Source organism: Platichthys flesus, chromosome 4 (assembly GCF_949316205.1).
Source record: "Platichthys flesus chromosome 4, fPlaFle2.1, whole genome shotgun sequence".
In the NCBI taxonomy this organism is placed as follows: Eukaryota; Metazoa; Chordata; class Actinopteri; order Pleuronectiformes; family Pleuronectidae; genus Platichthys; species Platichthys flesus.
In genome coordinates, this window is record NC_084948.1 from 15,796,504 (window position 1) to 15,824,411 (window position 27,908).

General features: G+C 42.7%; 1 protein-coding gene across 1 annotated transcript; it reads left to right on the forward strand.

Moving 5' to 3' along the window:
• Nucleotides 1-23: 23 nt before the first annotated feature.
• atm (ATM serine/threonine kinase) lies at nucleotides 24-27,824 on the forward strand. The gene is made up of 63 exons (XM_062385980.1): nucleotides 24-188; nucleotides 364-499; nucleotides 605-717; nucleotides 1,317-1,459; nucleotides 1,630-1,794; nucleotides 2,027-2,192; nucleotides 2,318-2,556; nucleotides 3,214-3,383; nucleotides 3,471-3,649; nucleotides 3,881-4,252; nucleotides 4,344-4,547; nucleotides 5,132-5,233; nucleotides 5,364-5,598; nucleotides 5,681-5,812; nucleotides 5,997-6,122; nucleotides 6,236-6,325; nucleotides 6,446-6,632; nucleotides 7,200-7,393; nucleotides 7,483-7,562; nucleotides 7,707-7,862; nucleotides 8,070-8,145; nucleotides 8,527-8,660; nucleotides 8,824-8,941; nucleotides 9,040-9,210; nucleotides 10,205-10,380; nucleotides 10,586-10,829; nucleotides 11,526-11,641; nucleotides 11,772-11,898; nucleotides 11,983-12,182; nucleotides 12,269-12,443; nucleotides 12,739-12,897; nucleotides 13,222-13,354; nucleotides 13,448-13,543; nucleotides 13,940-14,111; nucleotides 14,213-14,354; nucleotides 14,547-14,723; nucleotides 15,040-15,217; nucleotides 15,785-15,890; nucleotides 16,084-16,242; nucleotides 16,554-16,662; nucleotides 16,853-16,941; nucleotides 17,015-17,117; nucleotides 17,658-17,806; nucleotides 17,950-18,054; nucleotides 18,147-18,266; nucleotides 18,359-18,593; nucleotides 18,722-18,892; nucleotides 19,027-19,146; nucleotides 20,419-20,636; nucleotides 20,952-21,159; nucleotides 21,327-21,452; nucleotides 21,557-21,697; nucleotides 22,042-22,180; nucleotides 22,308-22,390; nucleotides 22,755-22,895; nucleotides 24,109-24,225; nucleotides 24,340-24,489; nucleotides 24,651-24,816; nucleotides 25,294-25,380; nucleotides 25,582-25,696; nucleotides 26,270-26,333; nucleotides 26,478-26,620; nucleotides 27,193-27,824. The coding sequence occupies exons 2-63, from the start codon at nucleotides 428-430 to the stop codon at nucleotides 27,371-27,373; spliced, it is 9,264 nt and encodes a 3,087-aa protein (XP_062241964.1). The 5' UTR covers nucleotides 24-188; nucleotides 364-427; the 3' UTR covers nucleotides 27,374-27,824.
• The last annotated feature ends 84 nt before the right edge of the window (nucleotides 27,825-27,908 follow it).

Below are 27,908 nucleotides of genomic sequence, written 5' to 3' on the forward strand. Positions count from 1 at the left end.
TGTGTAAACTGGGTTAGCGCCAGGTCAGGATGGGGAAGTTGTGAGAGGAGGCTCAGCAGCAGGAGCAGCAGCAGGCCCATCCAGCGCCGTAGCACCACAGCTAATGTCTGCTCATGCGTGTGTGACAGCTCCGCGAAGACGTCAGCGCAGCAACAGATCGAGTGTTTGAACACGAGATCAAGTTCAAAGTAAGTGTGGTCATGTTGTGCTGCTAAAGTGCGTCGCGTGCCAGGCCCGGCTGACCGATCAATGTAAACAGTTAGTCCCAAGTGCTTTTCAGAGGAGATCTGACGACTCTGCGACGTAAACACTGTGTGTGGACTAATAACAACATCATCCTGTCTTGTCAACATCCTGTCTCAGCACTGGTTACAAGAGTCAACCCCTACACTGATGCACACTGTGCCCTAAACCACTTGGCAGCACCATGAGTCTGGGTCTTGATGATCTCCTGGTCTGCTGCAAGGGGCTGGAGAATGATAAAGTTACAGAAAGAAAGGTAATCACACATGTTTATAGACAAATTAGTCATATATTGCTGCAGCCCAAGTTTAATCAGTATGCGCAGTATAAACAAAACCCAACATATCCTTCATGCTTCCAGAAAGAAGCCGAACGCTTCAGGCGGCTCCTCCGATCTCCAGAGATCGTGCAGGAGTTGGATCGCTCCTCGGCAACCAAATCCTCCAAGCAGCTCACATGGGATGCTGTTTTCAGGTAACTTCCCTTTGCACATCTGCATATAACAAATGCATATAACATTATCCAGTATAACACAAGTCACACCTGGGTTTTATGTTCAATTCAATTTTAATTGCTTTATTCTTCCCCTAAGGGGAATTAAAGATCGGTGAAAGCTAAAAGTGTACAGACAACGAATTTGTAAACTTGAAAGACAACTGACAAATATAAAGATACAAACAAATTTAGAAAATACAAAACAAAACAAACAACAAATAATACAGATTTGTCACATTAGAAAACGCCCACCAAAGGATGGATTTGGTTAAAGACCAATTCCATTCATCAAGGTTCATTTTCATAAGTCTGATGGCTTCTGGAATAAACCCGAACCTCTTGGAAATCTTTGCTTAATTTAGCAACTGTGGTCATGTTTTTTTATAATATACATGTTAAGTTAATGGAGCTAGTTTGTTTCTATGTTACCAATTTAGTTTCAGGTTTGTTTCTTCATCAATATATTATTACACTACATCAATAGTTATGATTTTGTTTGGGTCAATTAAGTCAGATGTTTTTTTTTAATATGAACACTTTCCTTTCGGTTTTGCTCCCACTTCATTTTTCCATGTCAGATTTCTGCAGAGCTATTTCCAGAAGGAGACCGAGAGCATGCAGTCAAGCAAATCTGTCACAGCGACATCACTCGCCACACGGAAGAAGAAGATGGCAGAAATGTGCAGTCTGATCAAATACTTCATTCGCTATGCAAACAAACGTAAGAACACTGTCTTTTGAGATCCAGTTCAGGTTTACAGTTAATTGCACACATTCACACTATAGATTTAAGCGTGTTTTGTCACAGCGAGGGATCATACCATCTTTTTTCACTGCATCAGAAAACCACATGAGGTATCTGCTACAGTTACTGTGTCTCTGTCTCTCCAGGCGGGCCTCGTCTAAAGTGCAGTGATCTCCTGAGACATGTGATGAAGGTGGTGCAGGGCTCTTACAGCTGCTCTGCGTATGGAGAAGATTATAGCAGCCTCCTCGTGAAAGACATCCTCTCTGTCCGCAAGTACTGGTGTGACATCCCCCCACAGCAATGGCACAGTCAGTGATCATTTTGTCTAAATGCTCTTAATTTCTTTTTATGGTCAGATTATTCATCCTGATTCGTCGTATGTTGAAAAGGATCAGAATACATGTTAAATGTCTCATATTAATAGGAATGGATATTTACTAACCAGCTCATTACATTGTGTTATTACCACCTGACGTCTTATTACTGTCTCATGTAGTTCATGCTGTTACTCAGTCCCCTGCGTGTTTTTGTGCTCCGTAGGTCTTTTGGAGTTGTACTGTGGTTTGTTCAACTCTTCTTCCAAATCCATAAACCGTGTTTTAGTGAACAGAGTCATCCACATGGTGGTGCAGGGCTGCTGCACGCAGACTGATGGGTGTAACCAGACCCTGTTCAGCTTCTTCTCCAAAGCACTGCTTAACGCCAGGTGAAAAACTTTACCATCCTTTTTAGAAACCTTTTAAACTGATTTTATTTATTACTCCCAATTCGTAATTTGTTATTGCTATAAGTATATTGGATAGAAACTTAATGCACAGTTGATCCCGTTAGGCAGGAGAAACACTTGGCCGTTTTGGAGCACCTCATCTCGGCTCTCAACATATTCTTGAGGTACTCGGCTATGAACTGCAGGATGAGGGTGTGTCACCTGGGAGAGGAGCTTCTGCCATCCATACTGTACATCTGGGCAGATAAGAGACCCAGTGCGGCTCTCAAAGAGGAGATCTTAGAGTTCTTCAATCTGCAGATGTGTGTTCATCACCCCAAAGGAGCCAAGACTCAGGACACAGGTGGAGTGATTGTTCTTATTTTCTTTAATACAATGTGTTTATTATGCAAGACTTTAGAGCTTAGGTTCAATCATGCAAAATCTTTTTCATTCGATTTCAGATACGGAGTTTCAACATTTCGTTTCGGAGCATTTTAAAGTGTCCTTGAGCAAGATACTGGATCACAAATATGTGTTTTTGAATGGGTCATGTGACTTGTACTGTAAAGCGCTTTGAATGGTTGATAAGAGAGGAAAAGTGCTATATAAATACAGTCCACTTACCATGTACCAAGTTTTAATTACTGATAAATGATAAAATACAATAAAATACCATGATTAATTACAATCCAGTGGACGAAGGTAGGGCAATCACTCCAGGAACTTGGGGTTTGCTTTGGAAAAATGTATTGTATTGTATTTGTATAGCCCATATTCACAAATTACAATTCGTCTCATAGGGCTTTAACAGGGTGTGACATCCTCTGTCCTTAACCCTCAGCAAGAGTAAGGAAAAACTACTAAAAACCCTTTTAACAGGGTAAAAATACGTAGAAACCTTATAGAGAGCCACATGTGAGGGATCCCTCTCCAAGGACGGACAGAATCGCAATAGATGCCTTGTGTGTTCTATAATTAAACAACCAACACAGCAATTGTTCACCCTTTCATTTATTAGGTGCACATGCTGAGGACTGGACTCAGTGGCGGACTCAGCTCTACAATTTGTATGATGCTTTGGTCAGTGAAATCAGTCATCTCGGCAGCAGAGGGAAGTACATCACAGGGTCAAGACACATCGCAGTGAAAAACAATGTCATCGAGCTCACAGCTGACATCTGTCATCAGGTAACACAGATCAAGTCCTCAGCTGATGGATGAATGAATCACAACTCTGAAGTGTTTGACCTTCCTTTTCCCCCCTGCATGTTGTAGTTGTTCAGTGATAACAATGACACCCACATCTTGGAGGTGACCCAGGCCTCCCATAGAGCCACCGAGATGGCCAGTCCCACCCACGGAGGAGCCAGCAAGCGCCGCCGTATTGAGCTTGGCTGGGAGGTCCTCCGAGAACATCTTCAGCCTCAGCACAGTGACTTTGATGCCATACCATGGTATGAAAAGCACATCACAGTTAGCATATGAACATGTTTAAGGTAAACTATACTATTCAACCTTAATGTATACTACAGACATGTTTGACGGGTGACCCTCAGTTGGGCGGTTGCAATAAAGTCCATTTGATTATTTGAGTAATGCTCATAGATAGTCCCTTGGTTTTTTATAAACCTTTTTTCTCTGTACGCGTTACGATTTTCCATCTTTCTTTCATTTTCCTCCATTAGGCTACAGATCACCGCGGTGCTCACCTCCAAGTACCCGTCCATGGTGCCCCGGCAGGAGCTGGTGCCTCTGCTCTCTGCGTTGTACCAGCTCCTGGCAGAGCAGCGGAGAGGAGAGAGGGGGCTGTACGTGTTGCGCTGTCTAAGGGAGGTGGCCCGGTGCCAGACCCGCTATCCTGAGAGGGCCCAGGTCCACAGGGCAGAGTTGGGAAGGCTGTGGGGTCGGGTGTGGGCCCTTGCACTACGGGGGGTCAGCTCGCCTCAGACGGAGGCCTGTAGCCTGGACCTGCTGGCCTCCATCGTCCACGGACAACTAATTAATATGGACAGAGAGTTCTGGAAGCTTTTCTCTGCATCAGCATGCAAACTATCGCAGTAAGTTTAAGATTAAATGTGTCATCATGATAAATGCCTATCTCTTAGTGTATGAATTTAGCATCACTATTTTCTTTTTCTTTATCTACAGGAGTGCTGCTTTATGTCTGTGTCAGGCTCTAATGAGGTGTCCGGTCCCTAAGGCTCTTACACTGAGGACAGGCTGGGACAATGTAGGAATCACCGAAGGATCTGGTTCTCCAAACCTTAAGGAGAACCTCATTGCATGGCTGCTGATGAGTGACCAGAGTGATGAGATGGAAGAAAGCTCCAGACCTCACCCCATCATTTGCAGGTTTGTCAGTCAGTTGGTTTTCCATGTACACTGCCGATATGTAGGACTATGATTGGAGATAGTTTTGTCCTGGCTCTACCCAGATTCATTATACATCTTCTACTCCTGCACAATTATGAGCTGAAATTACACAATGCTGGTCTTCAGAGGATGCACTTTTCAGTCTTGGCCGTCAATCAGGACATTACACCCACGTTTTATAATAGACTAGATAGTGTGGAATAGAAACCAAACTTACTTGACATATGAGCACTTCAAAGTACACGATTAGGATCAGAACTACCTAAAATGACAGAAACCATCTTTGAGAGAAATCGATTTGATGTGAATTATTTTGTTTGGTCGATGTCCCATTCACTAAAATGCAGTAGGTTGGATTCATGGATTTTAGGGCATGGTCACTTATACATTAATGGAAAGTGAATGTCACAAATCCAAGGTTTGTCGCTGAAGTGTTTGTGTATATCTGATCTTCCATCTTTAAATACAGTTAATGCTCCACAGAGAGAAAGGGGAAATTATGCTGCAAATATTTACTTTCGTGACTGTAAGACAATTGATGTTTTCTCTGATCTTGTGAACAGAGACTTTCCCTACAATCTAATAGCTGACATCCTGATCTCCCTGACCTTGAAAGACACCAGAGCTGGCCTTAACTTTCTGCTGGGTTCTAAAGGGGCTGAGAGGTAAGATATCATTATTGATACTGAGAATGTCGTTTGTATTTCACAATTTATTTTGCAGTGTAGCAACTCCCCTCGTTACTGAAAACAATGAAATTCTGAAATCAGAAATAATTGCGTTTTCTTTTTTAAGTGCCTTTGTTCAAGAGCAATCCTCATTCGCTGCCAAAGACAACCTGGAAGAGATCGAGAGGCTTTACCTGCAGTTCAGCTTCAACATGCTTCCCTCAGAGGTCCAAGTGACCGACGAGTCCCTGACGACGTCATCCGCTGACGGCCAGTTCACTGCTGTCCCCAGTCTCAGGAACAAGCTGGAGCAGTCCCTGCTTTGTGTGGCCGACACACTACTCAACTGCTACTCTCCTGATGTGAGTGGAAGTTAATACTTGTGTGTATGTAGCTGCGTTTCACACAGACAGACTGGTATGTATTTTGATCTGCTCTCCACAGTCTCAGTCCACACCTCCAGAGTGTCTGGTGCGCTGCGTCATTCTGCTGACCGGTGTTTTAGAAGCTTACGTCTCCACTGGGGTTCTGACTGAACAGGATGTCTGCCACTCAGAACTCCTCAAGAAGGCAAAGGTAAACTTCCAGACTCAAATTGATTTAATCTGGTTTAGGTGGAGTCAATGACCTGCACTGCACCTAGCCACCATTGGACTAAAAATCTTCGCTGCACTTAAGGAGAGCCGTATGTCATCAATCTTTATTGACTGTCAATGATATTGAATAATATATCAATTATGGTTGGTGTTTTGGTCTGTAGGTTGTGACTCAGGACTTCACTGGGTTTGTTTCGAGTGTGATGGTAAAGATGACAGAGGAGGGGACCATGACCACTCTAAGGTCTGTCATGAAGCTGTGCACACAGTCAGCCAGCAGAAAAAACACGGTAAACAACAGTCCAGTTTTAAGTCCATGTATTTAAAAGTAAATAAGATTCATTTTGTGACAAAATCCGTTCTGGTTTCCTAGAGATAAAACACTTTTTCCTTTCTTCTGCAGAATAAAGTTAGTCCCATCTCCTCCAGCCTGTTCATTTTGACGCTGCCGGCCAGTCTACTCAGTGAATTAGCAGGGATCTGCAAACTGTTGGTATGGGAAACAGATACAGTAAAAATGTAGAGATTCATGGTGTTTGTGGCCTGAGGATAAGAATCTCAAATTCAGTCACTGTCAGTTCACTGAATTAGCCTCACTTCCCTGTCCCCGTAGCTAAATAGTGTTTCTAAGAGAGTCAGTGTTTTGGAGGAAGACAACCACGTAGATGATGACTGGGAGGTGACCAGGACTCAACATGGGGACGATATTGACTTGTTTGAGGACGGTGAGGAGTCTCACAGCAGCATCAATGGGACCCACAGGCAGAAGGGAGACAGCACTGATGCTTCTTGTGGGCCAGGTGAGAAAGAATCTCTTTCTGTTTAAATTATTGCGTTTCTTGGGATTATGGTATATTTTTGTAAAATGTATTTAAATTAAGAAATTACTGCACAAATCAAAAAGTGTCAGTTCTGTTAAAGCAGCTACTTAAGTTGAAGGTGTTTTTTTTGTGTGTGGTTAAAAGTAATTTGCCACACGCAGAGACACAACACCACATCATTTCAGTAGCATGTACAGGCATAGTGATGACAGAAGTGGAGTGAATCCAGTATTAAAAAAGAAAATTGACTTTCTTTACTAGTGAGTCTCTCTGGAACAAGAAAAAAAAATCACTATATGTAAAAGAAAATTAAAAACTAAATCTGGATCTGTTTATCCAGCTCCTAACCTCTTTGGTGGAGCACCCAACACTCTGAGGAAACATGTGAAGTATGTCCACATTCAGAGTTGGTGTGGGATCCATGTGGCCACATTGAGGAACGGCCTACTCAGCTGACTATGGGGCCATTAAGAGCAAAACTCTCTGCTGATCTTCCCATCAGTGGATCAGAGGGACATGATGTATTGTGGTTCTGTCCTCCCTCAGGAGCTAAATGCCTGTTAGCAGAGGAGCATCTGGCCCAGCAGGATATGGCTCTCCTCGCCATCATGGAGTTCCTGTGTGAATGCGGCTCTGTGCAGCATGTGCACGGCCTGCTTTTCAAACCCCAGGATGTGCGGCGCAAGCTGCTGGAGCTGCTGGAACAGATTGACTTCAGCAAACCTCTGCACCTCCACATGGTGAGGATAACCAGGGGTAGCGGGTTGTGTGGCACAGTTTCAAAAGTGATTCCTGAGCTACTGAACAATAACATCTGGCTCTCTTGCAGTATCTTGTTCTGCTCAAGAATCTTCCGGCTGAGGACTCGCTCTCTCCAGTCGAATTTGATGTGCTGCTGCGTCCGCTGGCGTAAGAAATATAAAATATATATTTGCTGCACAAATATGCAAATATTTTATTAGAGGAAGAGCAGTTCTAGATAATACACATTGTACTCAAGGCAACATAAACTATTCTGTGTTTTTGTGAATAAGTGTCACTGTTTGTTTACAGAGATTTGTGTGGTCTGTACCGTCAAGACCCAGAGATCTGTGCTGCTGTGCTGCTTGGTTTGTTACCATCCATCAGGAGCCTGGGGAGAACCCACCACATGCCACAGGAAATGATACATGTTCAGGGATCCCTGCTCCAAGTGCTGTCTGGATTCTGGTTAGTGGTATATTTTAACACCTTGATTTTGAACAGGGTTGGTCTGAAATCATGAAATGAAGCAAAATAAAATGTTGAGTCGATGCCAACTGTGTCAAACCTTCCAAACATGATTTTGATCTGACTCTGATTCTGCATGAAGATTTACCATGACGAAAGTCTGTCCTGGCTTTTTATGATTGGATTTTTGACACTTTGTTTTTTTAGTTTCCTGAGCCAAACGGGGAAATGCATAGCAACTGTGCGAGCTGCTTTGGTGCAGTGTCTGGTTGCTTTACTGGAGGTAAGCTCTCACAGGTTGTGTTTCATTTCCACAGACTACGTTAAGTGTTGTTTTAGGCTTTTCTGCCTAGCCGTGAAATGTGAATGTTTTACATCTCCAGCTAAATCAAGCCGTAGGCCAGGCAAACCTTTATAGATCAGATTAATGTTTTGTATGACTGGGAATTAAACTGTTATTTGCTTAGTGATATGTTGGTCCAGAGGTTAGTGGCAGTAGCATCATTTTTTGGAGGTGAAAATATGTTCAGTCAACTGAGGAAATGTGTGAGGGAAATGTTTCCCTGGGATAATTTAATAAAAATTCATATGGGCAAATCTTTCCCCTCTTCTTCATCTGCATTCTGTTCACTCATATCCTCCTGACGTCTCTCCCCTGTGACAGGCTGACCCCTCTTGTGAGTGGGCAGTCCTGAGTATTGGAAAGGAGGAGGCGCGTCCAGTGTCCATCATCCTCCCATCTCACCTCGCAGATACCCATCACCAAGTCCGCATGCTGGTAGCCATGTCAGTGGAGAGGTATGCTTTAACTGGGAGCTGAATTAACACCACTCTATCAGAATACATGTCATAGAATTGACAGATTGTTCAATAGGTGTGATAGTAAAACATGATGGAAATAAGACACTATTAAATTGATTAAATAAAAAATAGTCATGACATTATTCTCTTTTGTATCCAGGTTGTTTCTGGACATGAGACCAGAGCAACCTGATAAAAGGAAGATGCTGCCACTCAAACACCAGCAGGATGCTTTTGAAAATATTTACCTGAAGGCTCAGGAGGGAATGGGTCTTCCAGTGAGTCCATACACTGTTCTTGCTCATCATGACAAGTTTATAATTTCTTCCTTCTTCAGCCCCTGTTTGACTTTTTCTTATGGTGCGATCATACACAGAGATGCAGCTCTTCAGAGGACCAGAAGGATGAGGCGTTCAACCGCAAGGCCACCCTGTTGAAGAGTTTGTCTGGGGTGCTATGCTGTAGTCCGGTGTGTGAAAAACAGTGTCTGTTTGCCCTGTTCCAGTCCTACAAGGAGAACAACATCGAGGAGCAGCTCATCAAAAAGGTCACAATTTCAGAGCATTGTGCATCATTCATAATATGGTTTCAAATGCTTTAAGGGGATATCTGGTATTTTTCTGGGCCTTAGAGCGGTAGCCGCGACACAGTAGCAGCAGCTTTATATGGGGCAACTGCGACAAAGCATGACATTTGAGTTTTTTTAGCCAATAAAAGGATCAAATTGTTATTCTGGCTTCAACCGGCTCTTTAAGTTAATTTTTGGACACATGGAAAGACACAGCTCTGTTGATTAGAGGGAGGATATCCTGGTCTCACAACGTTGTGTAGTGTCAGAAGGTATCTTTGTACATATCATATATCGGGCATCATCAGGTCTCGCTCTTCACAGGATTTGCATTCTTCGTCTTTTGGACTTATGGTCACAGCACCAATTGTAAAACCAAAACGTTTCCAGAGCTTCCCAACCATGGAGCAGTTTGTTGTCTCTCCCCTGCATGGTGCCTCCCTCTTTCACTCTCTCCTTGTTCATCTGTATACTTGGGTTCAAACAAATAGGACCGACCATCGAAGTCAAATGCGTGTTTGACGTTATTCACATCAGAAAATATTCTGCCATAATAGTTTTCTCTGTCAAATCAAAACTCCTCTTTCCAAGTGTCCCTCTCACCTTTCCACCTCTGTCTTCCTGAGACAACCAAAGTCTCATGAGTGCGATATGCCTGCAAACGATTCATCGATCAAAATGGACAAAAGTTTTTTTCAAGTGCCTTTCATTTACACCCTGACATTTAGAAACATAGGGTGCAGGTTGAAAAATATTGGAATTCCCCTTAAAAATAGTTTAAATATTGAATTCTGACGTCAGTGTGAAAGGATGAAAATGTCATCTGTCCAAGGATTTTGTCATGTGTCTTATCCAGCAACTTGACAAGTAAAACTTTGGTAAAGGTTTAACAATGAGTCAATAGGTGTCTCCTTCCCCTTTAAATCAATAGTCTACTGAAAGAGATGTGAACTGTTTCTTCTTCCCTTGACAGATGTTGTGCAGTGTATCCAGAGCACTGGGCTACAGGAGTGTGAAGACCTTTGTTACTTCTCACTTGTATTACTTGGTGGCGGAGTGGCTCGCTCAGAGACAGTCTGATGATCGATACACTCTCGGCTCTTTCCCCTACGCACTCCTTGACCATGACGCCATCAAAGATTTCTATAGGTGAGGAAATCAACTTTTCTGACTGTTGTAGTGTTTTTTTGTTGTCATATCATGATCATTGTTATACATTTACCCAGTTTTTAAAGTCTATACTTTCCCCTACACTACATTATATACAATTTATGTTATCAAGACTTGCCAACAAAGAGTTAATGAAACACAAACGCCTTGTTTTAACACCCTGTTGTCTCATATCCTCTTGTAGCTCTACTTACCAGGTATTGGTCCCCCACCTGGTCTTTCTCAATGACTTTGAGCAGGTGAGGTCCATCGGTCGGTATCTGGAGAAGGACTGGAAGGAGCTGTTGGCCGACTGCTTTCCCAAGATCATGGTCAACATCCTGCCGTACTTCGTTACGTCTGGCCAGGACTCGCAGGTTGCACAGCAGAGAGAGACGGCCCACAGAGTGTACAACCTGCTCAAAGATGACAACTGTCTGGGCAAACAGGTAAACACAGCTATTCAACACCAGCGGAAGTCGCCTGAACAAGTGGGATCAGATCATTCCTGTCCTACTGCGTTTCAAATTTTTGTGAACTTGATGTGAAAAAACAGCACACCAACCTTACTCACATAAAAATCCGTAAAATCTTCACAGCTATTATTTTCTACAGGATAATATAAAGATTATTGCTCTAGAGGAAGTGATGCACAGCCTCATGTGTCTCATGTGACCCCATGGGATGGAGTGACAACTTGCTCCGATCTTAATAAACAAAAGGTGGAGACTGGATTGGAAAATGGTCAGAGCCACTTGGTCAAAACGGGTTATCTATTATTCAGTTAAACTAGACTGTCAGCAGCTCTGGTTTCTCTGTCTCTCTCATTTGCTGTTTTGGTTCTGATTTGATCATCCCGATTTAAATTTAAACTATCAAACACGTTTCATAGTTATCGGGTTGCCCCTAAAGGTTCTGTGGGCAGTTCGTGAGGTTTAACATTGCTACCGACCAATGTTCCAGACCTGAATTATCCTCTGAGCCTCAGCGGCTGTATCAGGGTTAAATTAGGCAGATATTCCTTGACTCTGAGCCCATAGTTAATGTGCTGTGTCTTCTACATTAGTTACTATACAGTATCTGAAAGGCAGCTTTGCTTTACTGTATATCACACGTCTTTGTCATGTTTGGGAATCGTTCTGCAGCAAATCGACAGCCTTATCCACACTAACCTGGCGGACATAGTGGTGGAGTTGCTGATGACTCTGTATGAAGGAGGTGGAACTGAAGGAGACAGAGGAGAGCTGCAATGCTTTATAGGGTAATGACATTTAAGATTTACCATGATTTCAATTGTATCCCACGTCATTTTATGGATTCATTCATTCTGTAATTGGAAGGAAAACACCATTATTTAAGATAAATGAAACAACTGTTTCACGGTCCCTCAGCGAACTAGACCCTGTACCAAACCCACCGTACTTCAGCTCCTATGTCATCAAAGCGACTCTGGAATACCTGAGCAAGTGCCACAGTGACAGCCACAAGTCACTGGTAACCATTCTGTCAAAAACCCCGGTAAGGTGTCTCTTTTTTTAAGTTTCTTTCACTTTGTTATTATAAATCAGTGCTACTTAATCTTATGTTGTTGCTGTTTTGTAGATTTCAATTCAAAGGATCCTGCTGGCCGTGTGCGAAAGAGCAGCAGAGACGACCAACGTCTATGAACGTCATCGTATCCTCCTCATGTATCACCTGTTCGTCAACCTGCTGCTCAAGGAGGTGAAGGACGGTCTGGGAGGAGCCTGGGCCTTTGTGCTCAGAGACATAATCTACACAGTTATACACCAGATCAACAGCAGGTTGGGTAATGCACACAGGTGAAATTATATTCACATATACACATATCACATGAGGCGGACTCAATTTGTGTTCCTTTCATCCACAGACCAGTTCAGTGTAATGAGGTCTCTGCCCGAAGCCTCTCTCTGTGCTGCGACCTGTTGACTTCTTTGTGTCAGGCAGCCCTGAAGTTCTGCGATGACGCTCTAGACTGCCACTTACAGGTCATTGTTGGGACTCTCACGGCTCAGGTGATCAGCCGGCCCACCATCTCACAGCAGGTTAGTTTATTTTTCTGTATTTCATTCAAGCATATAGACTTAATGCAGATTGTGGGGCATTAACATGTATATTATGCACCCTGTATGGAAATTATTCAAAATTTTCTATTAAGGTCACTAAAGTGAAACGCTACACTACAAGTTTATTTATTGAATGTACATTTGTTTAAAAAAAATCCCAATGATATTATAATCATTTTTGTTTCTGTAAAAAATTACTTCTTCCTTATTTAGGAATGTAAAGACACGCATTTTGATTTTTATTCTACTTCTGTCTATTCATCCATCCCTTCAGGTGCTTAGTCTGTTGCAGTTCCTCGTGATACAGAATGAACAGAAGTTAAAAGGAGCCATCGGCAGGTTGCAGCCTTTTCCCGACCTGCCTGAATTCAAAGAACTGCGCTCTGTACAGCACAGACTCAAATACAGCACTGGGACCTTTACACTGCGACAGGTGACAGCAGCACACACACATCTCAATCCTTTTAGAAAATTAAACTCAAGCCACTCAAAATATTCACTCATACACTTTAGCTAAAAATGGTGGAACTCATGTTTTTGATGTCATATGTTGCAAATGTGTTTATGCGGAGGAAAACAAATAATTATGGGACATCAGTTAGGGGGCCTGACAAATATCCACCTGTTATTATCATTTATACAAGTAAGGTTTTTTGGATGCATATGTTGCTCTGGGTGTTGTGACGAGTGGAAATGTCATGGTTATCAGTCTTGATTCTCATCCCTGACCTAATTCCTCAATGTTCCCTCTCTGCAGGAGATCACCCACTTCCTGTCAGTGACGTCCTGTGACTCCTTACCCCGGACCAGGCTGGAGGGACTGAAGGAGCTGACCAGACAGCTGCATGACAAGAAGGAACAGATAAAAGACCTGCTCAAGGAGTGCCACGGTATGATGATGAGGGGAAAATGGTCTATTCATAAAAAAATTAGGTCACGTTAAATGTCTACTGAACTTAAATCTGTGTTTATCCCTCCTGCAGCCGACCCCAGTGATAGCGTGCTGGTGAAGCTGGTTCTAAGTCTGCTGCAGCTCTGTAAACTTGCAGCCAACCAATCGGGTGGAGCTGACATACTAGGTATTTGATCAAATACCTTCTACGGTAGGGCTGTCCATCTTCACATATAATCCCATTTCAATTTAAACCCTTATTATTTTTAATATTCAAAATTATATTTATATTTTTTGATTACATTTTAAATCAAAGCTTGTTCTTACTATGTACTGTGCATTAAGCAGTGCGTGATACAAGGACTCATCTACTTTCTCTGCGAGCTGCGCACACATCAAGCTAACACATTTATAGAATAGATTGCACATTTGAACAGTATAGATTTTATAAATATTTTAAATGGGTACCAACAGCCCTACTCTACAGCATATATTTGCTGTGGTCCTGGCCTTGTCTGTAAAGTTTGATCGGTTTTTGTTAAGGTTTGCAAGTTCAAACACAACACAACCCTTTTTCCCACAGAGGCAGCAGGCAGTTGTCTGGGAGAACTGGGTCCAGTGGATTTCTCCACTATCGCCCTGCTCCATGGCAGAGACCCCCTCTTTGAAAAGGCCATGTCCCTCTTCACCTCCACAGAGTCTCAGCGTCTCTACATCATTCTCAATTGCATGAATGACGCGCTCACTCAGCAGCGGTACAGTGAACAACTGAACTGCAGTAAAATTTAAGTTTGTTGCAGTGGGGGGGTTTGTGTTGACATTTATTGTGATTGTCTGTGCTGTGATTGTGTGTCAGTATTGAGGTGAAGCGGGCAGCAGCTCAGTGTGTGAAGAACATCCTCACAACTCAGTCTGGAGTTGACTTCTGGGAGCAGCACAAACACAACAGAGACCCCATGTTGGCCTACCTCAATCCTTTTCGAAAGACCAAGAACAAGGTGGGTTAGGGTCAGCTTTGTGTGTGTATATATCATAGACTGTATAAAGGTGGATGACATGATGATGGCACAAGATGGCACAAGGAACTGGATACGCATTATCCATCATTATTAACAATCTGTAGTCTGTACCTGTCTCAAAACAGGTTGAAGTTTGAAAGACTTAAGTCACTTACTACAGATTGTTTTCAGGTGGTTTCCGTGAGTGCTGCAGAGAGTTTGGAGTCCAGGGAGAAGCTGGAGAGTCAGGAGTGTTGGATCCCTCAGGCTGGCAGCCACAAGGCCTGGCTGAAGGCTCTGTGCACCGCCCTGCTGGACAGTGGAGGAGTAAAGAGTGAAGCTCTGCTCCTGTCAAAGCCACTGTGTCTGGTAAGCACATGGAAGTTATTAAAGGAAATCTCATATCAGCAGCCACAGTAATGAATTATGGGATTTGTTTGGGGTTTTGTCCCAGAATTTACGGGACATTATTCCTTGAATCATCAGTTTGAATATGGATCTATCTGCTTAAATATCTACATCTTTGGCTGTGTTCACATTTCTATATCTGCTTAGTATTGAGTATTTTGTTTATTCCTAGTCACATTTTATCACAACTTGTAGCACAACCACTTGGGTTTTAATCCATCCTCTAATCCCGATCTCCAGATGTAACCACAGCTTCTTCCTATCTGTCCGTCTTCAGGTGAAAGTGGACTGCTGTCAGAGGCTGCTGCCCCTCATCATCCACTCCATCCTTCTGGACGACTCTGATGGTTCATGGAGGAACCTGCTCTCATTGCACATCCAGGCCTTTTTTAGTTTCTGCTCCAGAAGTGCTCAGGCCGCCAGCCGCTCTGCCACACCTCTCAATTCTGACTCTGGTAAGATTGGGACAATCACTGACATGAACAATAATAAATGTGTCCCCTTCAGCTGCCTTTTCATGTTGTTTGACTTTGTGGTGGAGTTTATCCCGACGTGCACTCATTCTGGAGAGGAAGAATATTTTTCATTTTGTCACTGAGTCCTTTACAGCCACTTCATGAATGCAAATATAAACATTTACACACAGTTATGACTCATAACAATTTCTTTGCAAAATGTAAATGATCTGGCTGTTTTCCCAGAATGCTCACTGGCCTCAAACAATTCCTGTCCTATTTTATACCGTTGTGTTTTATCTCCACTCACAGTAACTCGGCCTTATAAATTACGAATTGTCTTAATTTGCCTCAATAACATGAATGTTTATCCGCATTTTTAAGATTTATTTTTCATTTGTATTAGCTTAATTCTCAATAATTATTCCTTTTATTATTCTTTGTTATTTATTATGATCTCTTTATGTATCTATCCAATAAGCGTCTATCATGAACTATTTGTGATGAACTTTATCTTTACTTTTATGTTTTCATTTGATGAAATTATTTCAATATTCATTTCTACAGAGTCTGACACGGCCAGCCGGGGTTTGTATGATAAGACCTCTCTGCGCACCATGCTGGCGGTCATTGACTATTTGAGACACCAGCAGAGGCCACTGGAGTCTCAGAGGTTGGTGACGTCATTCTAAATAAGTTTTATTTCAGATAAAAATGTAATGTTTAAGGCATTTTCTCTCATGGTCTTCTTTTGGGTTTGCCTCAAATGGGTTTTAAATCAAATGTAATCCTGTGTCTTTACTGCTGTAGATTATAGTGCAAGTTTTAATAGTGTCTATGAAATAAACCTTGAGTCGTTCTTCCAGTAAGTCCTGCGGCACCGTGTGTAACTCAAACTTCTGGCTGGAGCTCAACTACCTGGAGGTGGCCAAAGCTGCTCAGTCGTGTGCAGCTCACTTCACCGCTCTGCTGTACACGGAGATCTACGTAGACAAGGTCAAAGCCGGCATGGAAGAGAGCCGCAGGTCTGTAGGGACTAAACCATTTATCTTCATGAGATCTTGATTGTCTAATTCTATATTAGTATAAAAACTTAAGCAGACTATAAGAAGGTCTATTTTGCATCAAATATTAAATATTCACCATTTACTGTATTTGTCATAAGCAATTGAATATATAACATTTTAGTAGTCTAATTTAATGATTTATTTGAGTAACCGTTACAAAAAATTGTTAAGCTGCTCAAAAGCTTAGTCTTCATCCTTTATAATTTTTTTTGCAGTTTGAGTTTCACAAAATATCTGTTTGTTGATCTGTGTTTTCAACAAATCTGCAGAACCAGGTCCAGAGCGACATATAAGCTCAGTTTTGAAGAGCACAGTCAGAACTTAACCATATCTAGCCTGACAGAGAAAAGTATGGAGGACACCAACATCAGTCTGCAGGTTGGTTTGTTCGTGTCAGATTGTTTTGCATAAATCATTTAGTTTTCTAACAACTGTAATTTTCCAACTTGAGACAGGCAAATGTTTAAATGTCTATAAAATAGTATGCAGTTCAGCGCAAATGTATTCTTTTATGTAAAATACAAATTATTATTTCGACTCATTCACCCTGTATATAATATGTTTGTAGGAGCTTCTGATTGAGGTGTATGGAAGCATCGGAGAACCTGACAGTCTGTACGGCTGCGGAGGGGAGACCAATACCAGTCCACTGACCAGGTAGCAAAAAGCGATAAGCTCATAATCACAGCTGCAACTTTAGTAAAGTCAGTTACATGTGAACTCTTTTTAGGATTCGAACCTATGAGCATGAGGCTATGTGGGGGAAGGCTCTGACTTCCTACGACCTTCACTCCTGTCTGCCTGAGACCACACGACAAGTGGGAATCCTGGAGGTAAGATCATTAAAGCTGAATGGGGACATTTATAGACAGTGGAATAAACAGAAGCCTGTTTGAAATGAGATGATTTGCCCTGTTTGCTCAATTGTGTAATCTTACATTAAGCTGCCCCCACACTAGAGGATAATTGGCTCGATTTCAGGATGAATTCAGCCCTCCTGATAATTGCAGAGGCGTTTCAGATAGGAGGACAGGTTGTCTGGCCAAATTATCCTGTAGTGTGACAGGTTTACAGACATAATCTTAGTGCCAGCCTGTGTGGAATTCTTAAATAGACATATTTTTTTTTTTGCATTCCAAGCTCTCTGGAATCACCAAATCTTTTTTTAAAATTCCAAGTGTGTGCTCCTCTGTCTGGACTGGATCGTCAAGTGTGTGCGCTGTCAAGATTTACAGATTAACAATCGATTACGTGTGGTCTCCCACATTTTTTAAATCAGCTAAGATATCAAAATCCTCTAGAAGCAGGAATAAGGTGTAAATGCATACAAATATATTACATATGTGTAAATTCTCTCCATGTTGAACCGTCAGGGCCTGCAGAACTTTGGTCTGAGCAGCATCCTCGCCACTTACATGAGGGGTTTGGAGAGCGAAGGGGTTGAGTGGGGGGCTGAGCTAAGAGAGCTCCGGTTCCAGGCCGCATGGAGGAACACGCAGTGGGACTGTGAGCTGTCTGAGAGGTGAGAAGACAGAGCACAACCACACAGCTGAGAGGGAAGAGTCTGCTGCAAAAATCACAACTGATATCTCTCAGAAAGTAGGAGGCAATCTCATTTGATACGTTGTTTTCTTCTTCTAATAATTATTGCTGTCCCTGTATCAGGAGTGAGGAATCAGCACCTGGCTTCCACGAATCTGTGTTTTCTTCCCTTCAAGCGCTGAGGGACAAAGAGTTCTCGTTATTTGATGAAACGCTGAAACAGGCCAGGTATGATGGACATTTCGACATTCAAAATGTCCTGATTCAGTTCTCCATTGGTAAAAGCACTCAACCATCTATGTGCCTGTGTGTTTCCACAGGGGTGCAGAGGTGGATGAGTTGTGCAGAGGTAGTCTGGAGGCTGTGTCTTCTCTGTACCCGGCTCTCAGGAACCTGCAGAGCATCAGGGAGCTGGAGAGCGTTAAGCAGCTCTTCTCGAGGTGACCACAACAGCACAGTCAGTAACACAATGAAGAGACTATGGGATTTATGAGAACTTTTCAGAGTTTATCTTTTATTTCCTGTGTATCAGAACCTTCTCGGATGTGGCTCTGAGGAACGTTTGCAGCCAATGGCGGCAGCACTCCCAGCTCCTCGCTGACAGCGACTTTGCGTTGGTTGAGCCCGTTTTGACCGTCCGCTCTGTGGCCCAGCACACGTTGATGTCCAGGACGGGAGACCCTGAGAGCACAGAGTACCTCAGCTCTGTGCTCACTGACCACCTCATGGAGCTCTGCCAGCTGGCTCGCAAGGCCGGGAATACACAGGTAGCATTTGAGTGTTTGAACGTACGTGTGTGTGTGTGATCAGATTTAAGGTTTACCTTTATTGTCCAGGTGAATATGGTAAAAATGGTTCCCCGCAAACTACTCACAGTGTTATGATTCCTGTCCAGAGGGCAGAGCGGGCAGTCTTCCAGATGAAACCACATGATGGCCTAGGGTCCTGGACGGCATTACCTGTGTTGTCATGGCAACTGGAGGAGGCCCAGGTGTTCTGGGCAAAGGGAGAACAGGGTCTGGCTCTTGGCCGGCTGAGACAGATGATACACAACCTGGAGGAAAAGGTTAGATCAAGCAGGTCTAAGAATACATGAATATTTGGGACATCCCTAAACACTATAATGCTATCCACTTCTCACAGAGATATTACCCAGAATGCCCCACTGAACCACTCTTTATTTTGTGATCTGTTTATCAGGTGGATTTAAATCCTGCTCTGGCCCCAGTTTACACTCAGTGTCTCAGGCTGTGTGGTAACTGGCTCGCTGAGACCTGTTTGGAAAGTCCTGGAGTCATACTGGAGAAGTACCTGGAGAGGGTAAGAGGACGTTTATGCTCATGACAGGCCTCTAACAGACGTATTAAACATGACATTTCAATGAATTGTTAAAGGGGAGTCAAGCGTGGCTTGATGTTTATACATGTGGTCATGTGAATGAATGGTTCTTAAAAAAAAATTGGAATCCGTCCAGCAGATCAGCAGTAGATGGCGGCAGGGGCTTCAATATAATCTTATTTGACAACAGTAAATAAAATAACAACCAAAAGTGCTTTTTTTGCAAATATAAAGCTCAAATTGTTGGCTCCAGGTGCAGAATTCTCCTGTAAGGTGTTTAAAATACAACAAATTATCTTAAATTCTGCACAGATTTCAAAATGTTTCATGCCAGCCCAAAACACCAGCTACCCTAGCCCTTACCCTAAGCCTAAAACTCAGATTCATTTCAGAAATCTAAAAAGGTCTCATAAAGTCTAATAAATGTTACATTAAACATATGAAACTCTCTAACACTCTGAAACAAACACATATATTATTATATAAATACTGTAACGCACATTGCTTCCTGAGAAAAGAAAGATTCATTATCCATTAGGCGGACTGAATCTGCCCACCCACACACACACACATAAATATTCATATACATCCAGAAGAATTAGGTGGAGGCCTAAAGACAAAATATAAACTATATAGTCTGCAGGTATTACACTTTATGTCCGGAGGCCAGTGCAGAATAATATGGACAAAATTTAATTAATCATACTTTCTGTGTGTTGCCACCCAACTTCCTGAATTAAATCATACTGCCTTGTGCTGTTGTTTCTTGTGCTGTGCTCATGTTTGTGCTGCAATACATTTTTTAGTTACAATCCTATATTCTTAAATTTATCTGTTTATTTTATATTTTAGTTTTTTGTGCTGTTTTTTTTTGTTTTATAGTCCGACTGATGGGAGGCCAATGTTGATAGCAACAGTTGGGTCTAATATATATCTGGATGTAATATATACATATATATTATATAGATATATCATTCTATTCAATTTTTCATTCAATGTCGTTTTCAAACCCACAAGGAAATGTCATTGATGTTTAAACATTAACTTTATTTTGAATAGTTATAGACAAAAAGAAAACAACCATGCTTTTGGTCTTGTTAATATTTTAAAAAACTGTTAAATGAATATGTACTTTTTACAAAATTATTCTTAATATATCAGTTGCCTGTTTTTTTGTATCTTCAAATGAATGTTGTGAGAGTCTGTCTGTCTGTGAGTAAAATAAGTGTCTACTATGCGTCCCCCCCCACCCAGGCAGTGATGGTGATCGAGGGAGAGTCGGGGGTGCAGGACTCCAGGCTGCAGAGTCAGCGGACTGAGGCCTTCTTGTCTCTGGCCCGCTTCTCTGACGCTCAGTACCAGAGCATCGACAAATACATGACATCCTCTGAGTTTGAGAACAAGCAGGCGCTGCTGGAGAAGGCCAAACAGGAAGTGGACCTGATGAAGGAGCGGAAAGTGACCTCCAACAGGTCTGCATGCCATTCATGTCTGTTGTATTCTTTTTGCAGGTTGTCCATATGTACAAAAACGTGTGGGTTGGTCCCATTCTTGCCAACAAGATATCTCATGATATCTCAATTTATCTTTTTGCCCTTGTGAACATTTTCATCTTGAGAAAGCCTAGAAAAAATCCTTTCAAATTTGGCACAAATGTTCACTTAGACTCACAGAGACTCACAGTGACCTCGTAATTCTAGTTTTCACTTTTTAATAGCATTTTCTAAAATGTATCGAGGACAAATATGGATCCTGTTCCTCTTTGCCGGTCACTCCTGACTTTGCAGGTACACTATAAAGGTGCAGAGGGAGCTGGAGCTGGATGTGAAGGCCCTGTCCAACCTCAAGGTAGACAGACAGCGCTTCCTGTGTAAGGCGGTGGAGAATTACATTCAGTGTCTGAAGCAGGGGGAGGAGCATGACACCTGGGTGTTCCGCCTGGCTTCCCTCTGGTTGGAGAACGATGACGTTAGTGCAGTAAATGACATGATGAAGGTTAGTACAAATGATATTTGTCCATTCCAGGCTTTTGAGTGCATCGTTTAAGGCACACCAACACACACCTGGTTCTGAGAGTAATTTGGAATGAAAGTGACTTGGTTGTATTTAAGACGACATCGACTTTAGTCTTCTCACAGAGCTCCCATTGTTTTGTGTTTCAGAAAGGGGTGAAGCAGATCCCCTCCTACAAGTTTCTGCCTCTCATGTATCAGCTGGCTGCACGCATGAGAACCAAGGCGCCAACAAGCCTCACGGAGGATACGGGCTTCCATGATGTCCTCACTGATGTAATGCAACATGTTGCTGTACATAATTACAGCAGTAAATCTGTTTTCTAGCTTTAAGTGCAGTGTTTGAAAATACTTCCCCGCTTCCCTATCTCTCCTCGCAGCTGATCTGCCGAGCGTCTCTTGAGCATCCTCACCACACGCTCTTCATCATCTTCGCTCTCGTGAACGCCAACAAAGACGAGCTCTTCACCAGCCCCTGGCAGTCGAGGAGCGCTCCGAGGCAGACGCCACCTCTCGATGTGGTGAGACTTTCATTAAATTCAACTTAGAGATACTTATCCGAGATTTCATCCATGAGTCTCGCTTTCATTTACAGCTTGAATCGTACGCATGTTCATGGGAGAATATTTTACATTGTCTCTTATTACAGGATATTTCCCTCAAAGGAGAAGCACTATAGCTGGATAGATGGATAGATACTGTTTTATATATCTTATTCTGCAATAGTTTCATGATATACCAATGTTATTAGTTTTGAAATAGACAGATCAACCTCGTCCTGCAGCCACCAGTCTACTGAGCTTCTCTGTGGATCTCTTTAAACACCAGTAGTTCTGTTTTAACAAGTGAAGTCTTTCTGGTTCAGGAGCGTTCAGACGTGGCCCTGAAGATTATCAACACCATCAGGAAAAAGAGAGGCGAGATGATCCGGGGGATCGAGCGTCTGTGTGACGCCTACATCACTCTGGCCTACATGGACGCCAGCAGGCACAAGAATGAGAAGAGTAGGTACACGGAGCATGGCGTGCTACACACAGTTTGAACCATCATGAGCAATAATCACATTTTGGACAAGGATACACTGATGTGAAAATAGATGTGAAACCATTTTGGTGTTATTGTTAATTATAGAGGCGATTCCCATCCCTGCTGATCAGCCCATCATGCAAATCAAAGACCTGGATGAGGTTGTCATCCCCACAATGGAGATTAAGGTAACAACTATGAAAGATTATTATCTATCATCCTTCATTATCCCAAACAGTGTTTGTTTTCTTGAAGAGGATATCAAGGTGTAGTCTCCCTCGGCACAAATGAAAAGGACCCGATGTTATTTGAGTAGAGGATTGGATTGATTTGATTGCACCCTTGGGTTTTCTTAATTAGATATTGCTTTTATGAAGCCTATACACACTTCTTTCTGTTTCCAAAAAAATAATATGTGTCACAATAAATGATCACTCGTTCTGTAACTGTCCCGTATTTTTGAGAGCAGCCACGATCACGGAAATGCTCAACACTAATGATGACAACAAGTGGTGTTGTATGATAACAAGAGTTGTTTCAATGTGTGAACAGGTGGATCCAACTGGCTGCTATGACAACCTGGTGACGATCAGGTCCTTCACAGCTCACTATCACCTGGCCGGGGGGGTCAACCTGCCCAAGATCATCGACTGTGTCGGCTCTGATGGCAAGAGCAGGAGACAACTGGTCAAGGTGTGTGTGTGTTTGTGTGTGTGTGTGCGTGTGTGCGTGTGTGCGTGTGTGCGCTTGTTTTGTTATTATTTTGTTTTAAGTGTTACAATTAGGTTTAGGGTAAGATTAGGCTCAGACATTTAGTTGTGATAGTAAACGTTGGGGAAAGAGGGAATTCATTATGCGTTAGAGTTAAACAGATTCCAGTGTTATCAGTAAGATATAATCACGTGGTTCTGTGTGGGTTTATGTTTGATCTCATCTGTCTTTTGTGTTAGAAGCATGTTTTTGTACAGGCATGTGAAAAGTCATTTTCTTTTCTGTCATATAATATATATTTGTGTGTGTGTGTGTGTATGTGTGTATGTGTGTGCGTGTGTGTTCTGTACTTAATACACAATGGGTCTCTGAAGCTTGAGCTGCTGTTATGTGAGATTAAACTCTGACCAGCTATGATGAAAAGCTGCTCACTTCAAACCGTGGTTCTTTTCATCTCAGTTTGGCTGCTGCTAATGATTAATCCCGTCTTTGTACCAGGACAAATACACAGTTTGCAGGTTCACAAACATTCTTCAGAGGATAGTGTGTGTTTGTGCGTGTGTGTGCGAGCTCATGTTTGCGGGAATACTTGAAGGCTAATTATTCACATCTCAGGCACTTTGGAGAGTCATGGTGAAATGTTTAGTTATTTCTTTTTTTTTCTTTTCTTTCTACAACGTATTCACAATGTGAAAAACACAAACTGTCAATAAACACAAAATAAAGCGACAAAATGACACATAAATACATATAAAAGAAAGAGACAATACAAGTCATTGTAATTTTAGGTACACCTCAAAGATATGTCTTTGGCCAGGAATATCGAAGGCAATGCTTTTTTTTACAGATACAGTTGTTCACATGCTGTTGGACTCCGCTTGACTCTGTCTGTACTTTGTGAGAAAGGTGGTAAAGCATCACTTTATTATCTACCAGACAACATCACCTTATCTTCAATTATGGGGAAATGAATGTAATTCTGGGAGTATGATATTCCTTCGTATTGTATTTCATTTATTATGCTCTTAACTCTTTGACACCTGCAGAAACCCTTTATGCATAAAAACAATTCAAATAAAATCTCTTGTAGCATTCGTAAAATACTGAATTCAGCTGAGGTTCAAATTGAGCCTCTCCATGATCCTGGTGCTGTAATGAACTTGTCCAGTGACTCTTGCCCTCTCGTTGTCACCAGGGCAAGGACGACCTGCGGCAGGATGCGGTGATGCAGCAGGTCTTCAGCCTGTGCTCCATGCTGCTGCAGCGCAACTCAGACACTCGCAAGAGGAAGCTGAACATCCGGCGATACAAGGTTCCACTTTAAACCTTTATTTGACATTCAAAGGGAAGAATAAATCCGAATCCAATGCATATAAATATTGCAATGTTAATATTAAATTGAATTGCATTTGTACTGAATTCCCAGGTGGTGCCGTTCTCGCAGTGCAGCGGTGTGTTAGAATGGTGCTCAGGCACAGTTCCCATCGCCGAGTTTCTGGTGGATCCTAATAAAGGAGCCCACAAACGCTTCCGCCCCCGAGACTGGACCAACTCAACCTGCCGCGAGAGGATGTCGGTACTGACTCAGTGATATTTAATCCAATGTTACTTACTGTATTAGTTACTATGAAACCACAGGTGTCTGTACATCTGCAAAGTGTGAAGTGATTTTTTTTTTTATAGTTGAACGCAAAACTAAGTACTCTGCCGTTTGAATCTTCTGTCGTGGCACCGCAGGCTGCTCAGAGACTCGGTTTCGATGAGAAGCTCCAGGCCTACACTGAGGTGTGCAAGAACTTCAGGCCGGTCTTCAGGTATTTCTGCATGGAACGATTCCTGGATCCAGCGGATTGGATGGAGAAACGCCTGGCTTACACCCGCAGCGTGGCGACCTCTTCTATAGGTACAATTGTGCTCACCTCCGTGCGTGTGCTATGAATGCAATATGTTGCACACAAATGCATATCACTGCGTGTCAGTCCTATCCTGATATGATTGGGTCGAAGTTAAATCTTGGGTTTCACAGCCTGAGGAAGGATGTTTGTTGAAGCAGTAGAAATGTGGAGGCAGGTCTGCTGATTCAGACAATAAGAACAATATGTTAAGCACCTTGTTTTGAAACGTTGCACAAAAAGCACCATACAAATGAAGTCTGATATGATTTGACTGGAATATGCATTTTTTTCTCCAGTAAGTCGGAAATGTAAACTTCATTTTGCACCAGGCTGTTTCTTAAGCCATGTTCTCAAACAGAGTACAGACAAATGGAAAATTTGTGATGGTTTTAAATTTACTGTAAGTTATGACTTAAGACCCCTTTTCCACTGGTCCATTGTGGATATCTCCAGTTTTGACCGACTTCTCTCTGTTGCTCCTGCAGTTGGCTACTTCGTGGGTCTGGGCGACAGACACAACAACAACATCCTGATCGACGAGCAGACGGCTGAACTGGTTCACATCGATTTAGGTTGAATTTATTCTCATTTCTATAAACAGAAAAAACCCTTTGGTTTGACGAAGTCGATGCTGTGTAAACAGCGGCTGAATGTGTCTGTGATCAAGCAACATGAATACAGGCCTCATCAGGAGATCAAAGTTCATATTGGATTTAAACAGCTTATCATCATTCTGTGAGTATATTCATTCATGTCGTGCTTGTTATGGGCAGGTGTGGCCTTTGAGCAGGGGAAGATCCTCCCCACACCAGAGACCGTCCCCTTCAGACTCACCAGAGACATCGTGGACGGGATGGGCATCACTGGAGTGGAGGGAGTTTTCAGGAGGTGAGCAGGGAACAGGGACGAGGCTGGGATTGTGTGGCAGGAAAGTTTTAATAAAAAAATACCAGCGTCAACTCCTGCGCCCCTAGATGCTGTCTACCATTCAGCCATAAGATTTATTACAGGAGACATGTATGACTTTACTCTTTATCCAGAATGGGCTGACTACTCGAAGAGATCAGCATCAGTTTTTTTATTTTGAAGGGGCTGCCCCAAAAGCTCACTAATTCAATGTACAGGTGGAACACATAATACACATAATACAGACTTGGTTACTGCTACAGGTTCGTAGAAATAACACTGAACCTGGGAAACGTTGCCTTTCGATTCTTTGCACCACACATTTGTAATGAACTGCAACAACTCTGATGCTTGATACCCTGGTTTGAATAGTTCATTTAAAAAATCGACGACATATTTTAACTAATTGTTTTTGACTTGTTAGTGCAGGTAATGTCTATATATCAGAAGACACAAAGATTTGTAAATGTAAATATCCGTTAAAGGCATCAAAGCAGTACTTAGAAGGTCTTATTTTGTCTTTCTGAGCTGATCTTCACCTGTTTCCCTGCTCAGATGTTGTGAGAAGACGATAGATGTGATGAGGAGCTCCCAAGAAGCTCTGCTGACCATTGTGCAGGTGAGAACGTGGGACGACCCACACTCACGCACCCAAACTCTTCTCTGCAGTTCTTAAATGCCCTGTTCTCCTTCCATGAACTTCCTGTTAAGCCTCTGCATCGTTCAGCACACGTGGTCATGCTTTGGTTGACGTGTGAAACAGGTGCTGCTGTACGACCCGCTGTTCGACTGGACCATGAACCCTCTGAAGGCCTTCTACCTGCAGCACGACGAGCAGCAGGAGCTCAACGCCACGCTGTCCTCCACCATGGGCGGAGACGACATCGACAACCACCGTAAAGCCAGGTGATCTTGCAGATGGTTATGTCTGTGTGTCTGGACAATTGGGTTGAAGTCATGTCCCACGTATCAAATTGTGGTGGGAAAATCAATGTAGTTTATCGTCTTATTTGGTTTTTCTGGTTTATCTGTTTATGAGTTCACCCTTAAGGTTTAAGTTTTAAAGGTGATGTAGCCACCATGACTGTCGAGACAAAAGCCACGTCTCAGTCCTCTTACTCCATGACCACTCGCCACTTTATTGAACATATCGTTTGTCCTTCCTTGGGCCCTTTACAACACACGTGTTAAGTGAAGCTCATAAGATGAACAGTTCTTTGGACGTGTGAGCCACAGACAGACACAGATTTTCTGAAATTATTATATAATGTGTTATTAGATATATAAGAGAGCCTGGAAGGGAGGGGCCGTTATAGATAGACACAACTGGCGATGATCTCCCAGACAATCGAAAAATATAAATACACAAGAAAACCGTTTTACTGGGAGTCAAGTCAAGCTGATCTGAGTTAATCTTCACATATGCTGGTTGTGCTGTTGCAGTCGGCCCCGAACCTCATCACCTCTCTCTCTTGCAGTGACAGCCAGAGCTTCAACAAGGTGGCTGAGCGCGTGCTGCTGCGGCTGCAGGAGAAGCTGAAGGGTGTGGAGGAGGGCACGGTGCTCACTGTCGGGGGGCAGGTCAACCTGCTCATCCAACAGGCCATGGATCCCAAAAACCTCAGCAGACTGTTCGCCGGATGGCAAGCCTGGGTGTAGACCTGAGAGAAGGTACACACTCCTGCCTCGACCAGTGAAGGGGGAGGGGGGGGGTATTTCTCCTCCGCTGCACGATACATTGAGTCAGTCGCTTGATCCAAAATCTGGTATCAAGTCGTTTTCAAAAGTGTCACAAATGCTGCTTTTCTCTGATTCTTTCATTCTTATCAAACTTGAGACAAGTTCCAGAGAAACACTAACTCTGTGCTTTCTTTACGAATCCTCACCTTCCGCAAACTTTCGCACTTTAACAGAAAAGGTTTCGAATTCTGAGATTTTATCAATAAAACCAAAAAAAAGCTGCAGTGTCCTGATTTGCGCAAACTTTCTCGCTCTCTGTTTTACCCAGTTGGATGTGTTTGTTTTCATATTGTTCACCGATGTCTGAAATGATTTATCATCCCATGTGTATGTATGATGTGCCTTAAAATAAACTGCACTTGAAACACCATTCAATTTCTTCATCGATCAGGGATCAGTTTAGGTTCAGCTGTTTGTTCGCACAGAGTTTGGTTCTTTAACTTTTTCGATAAAT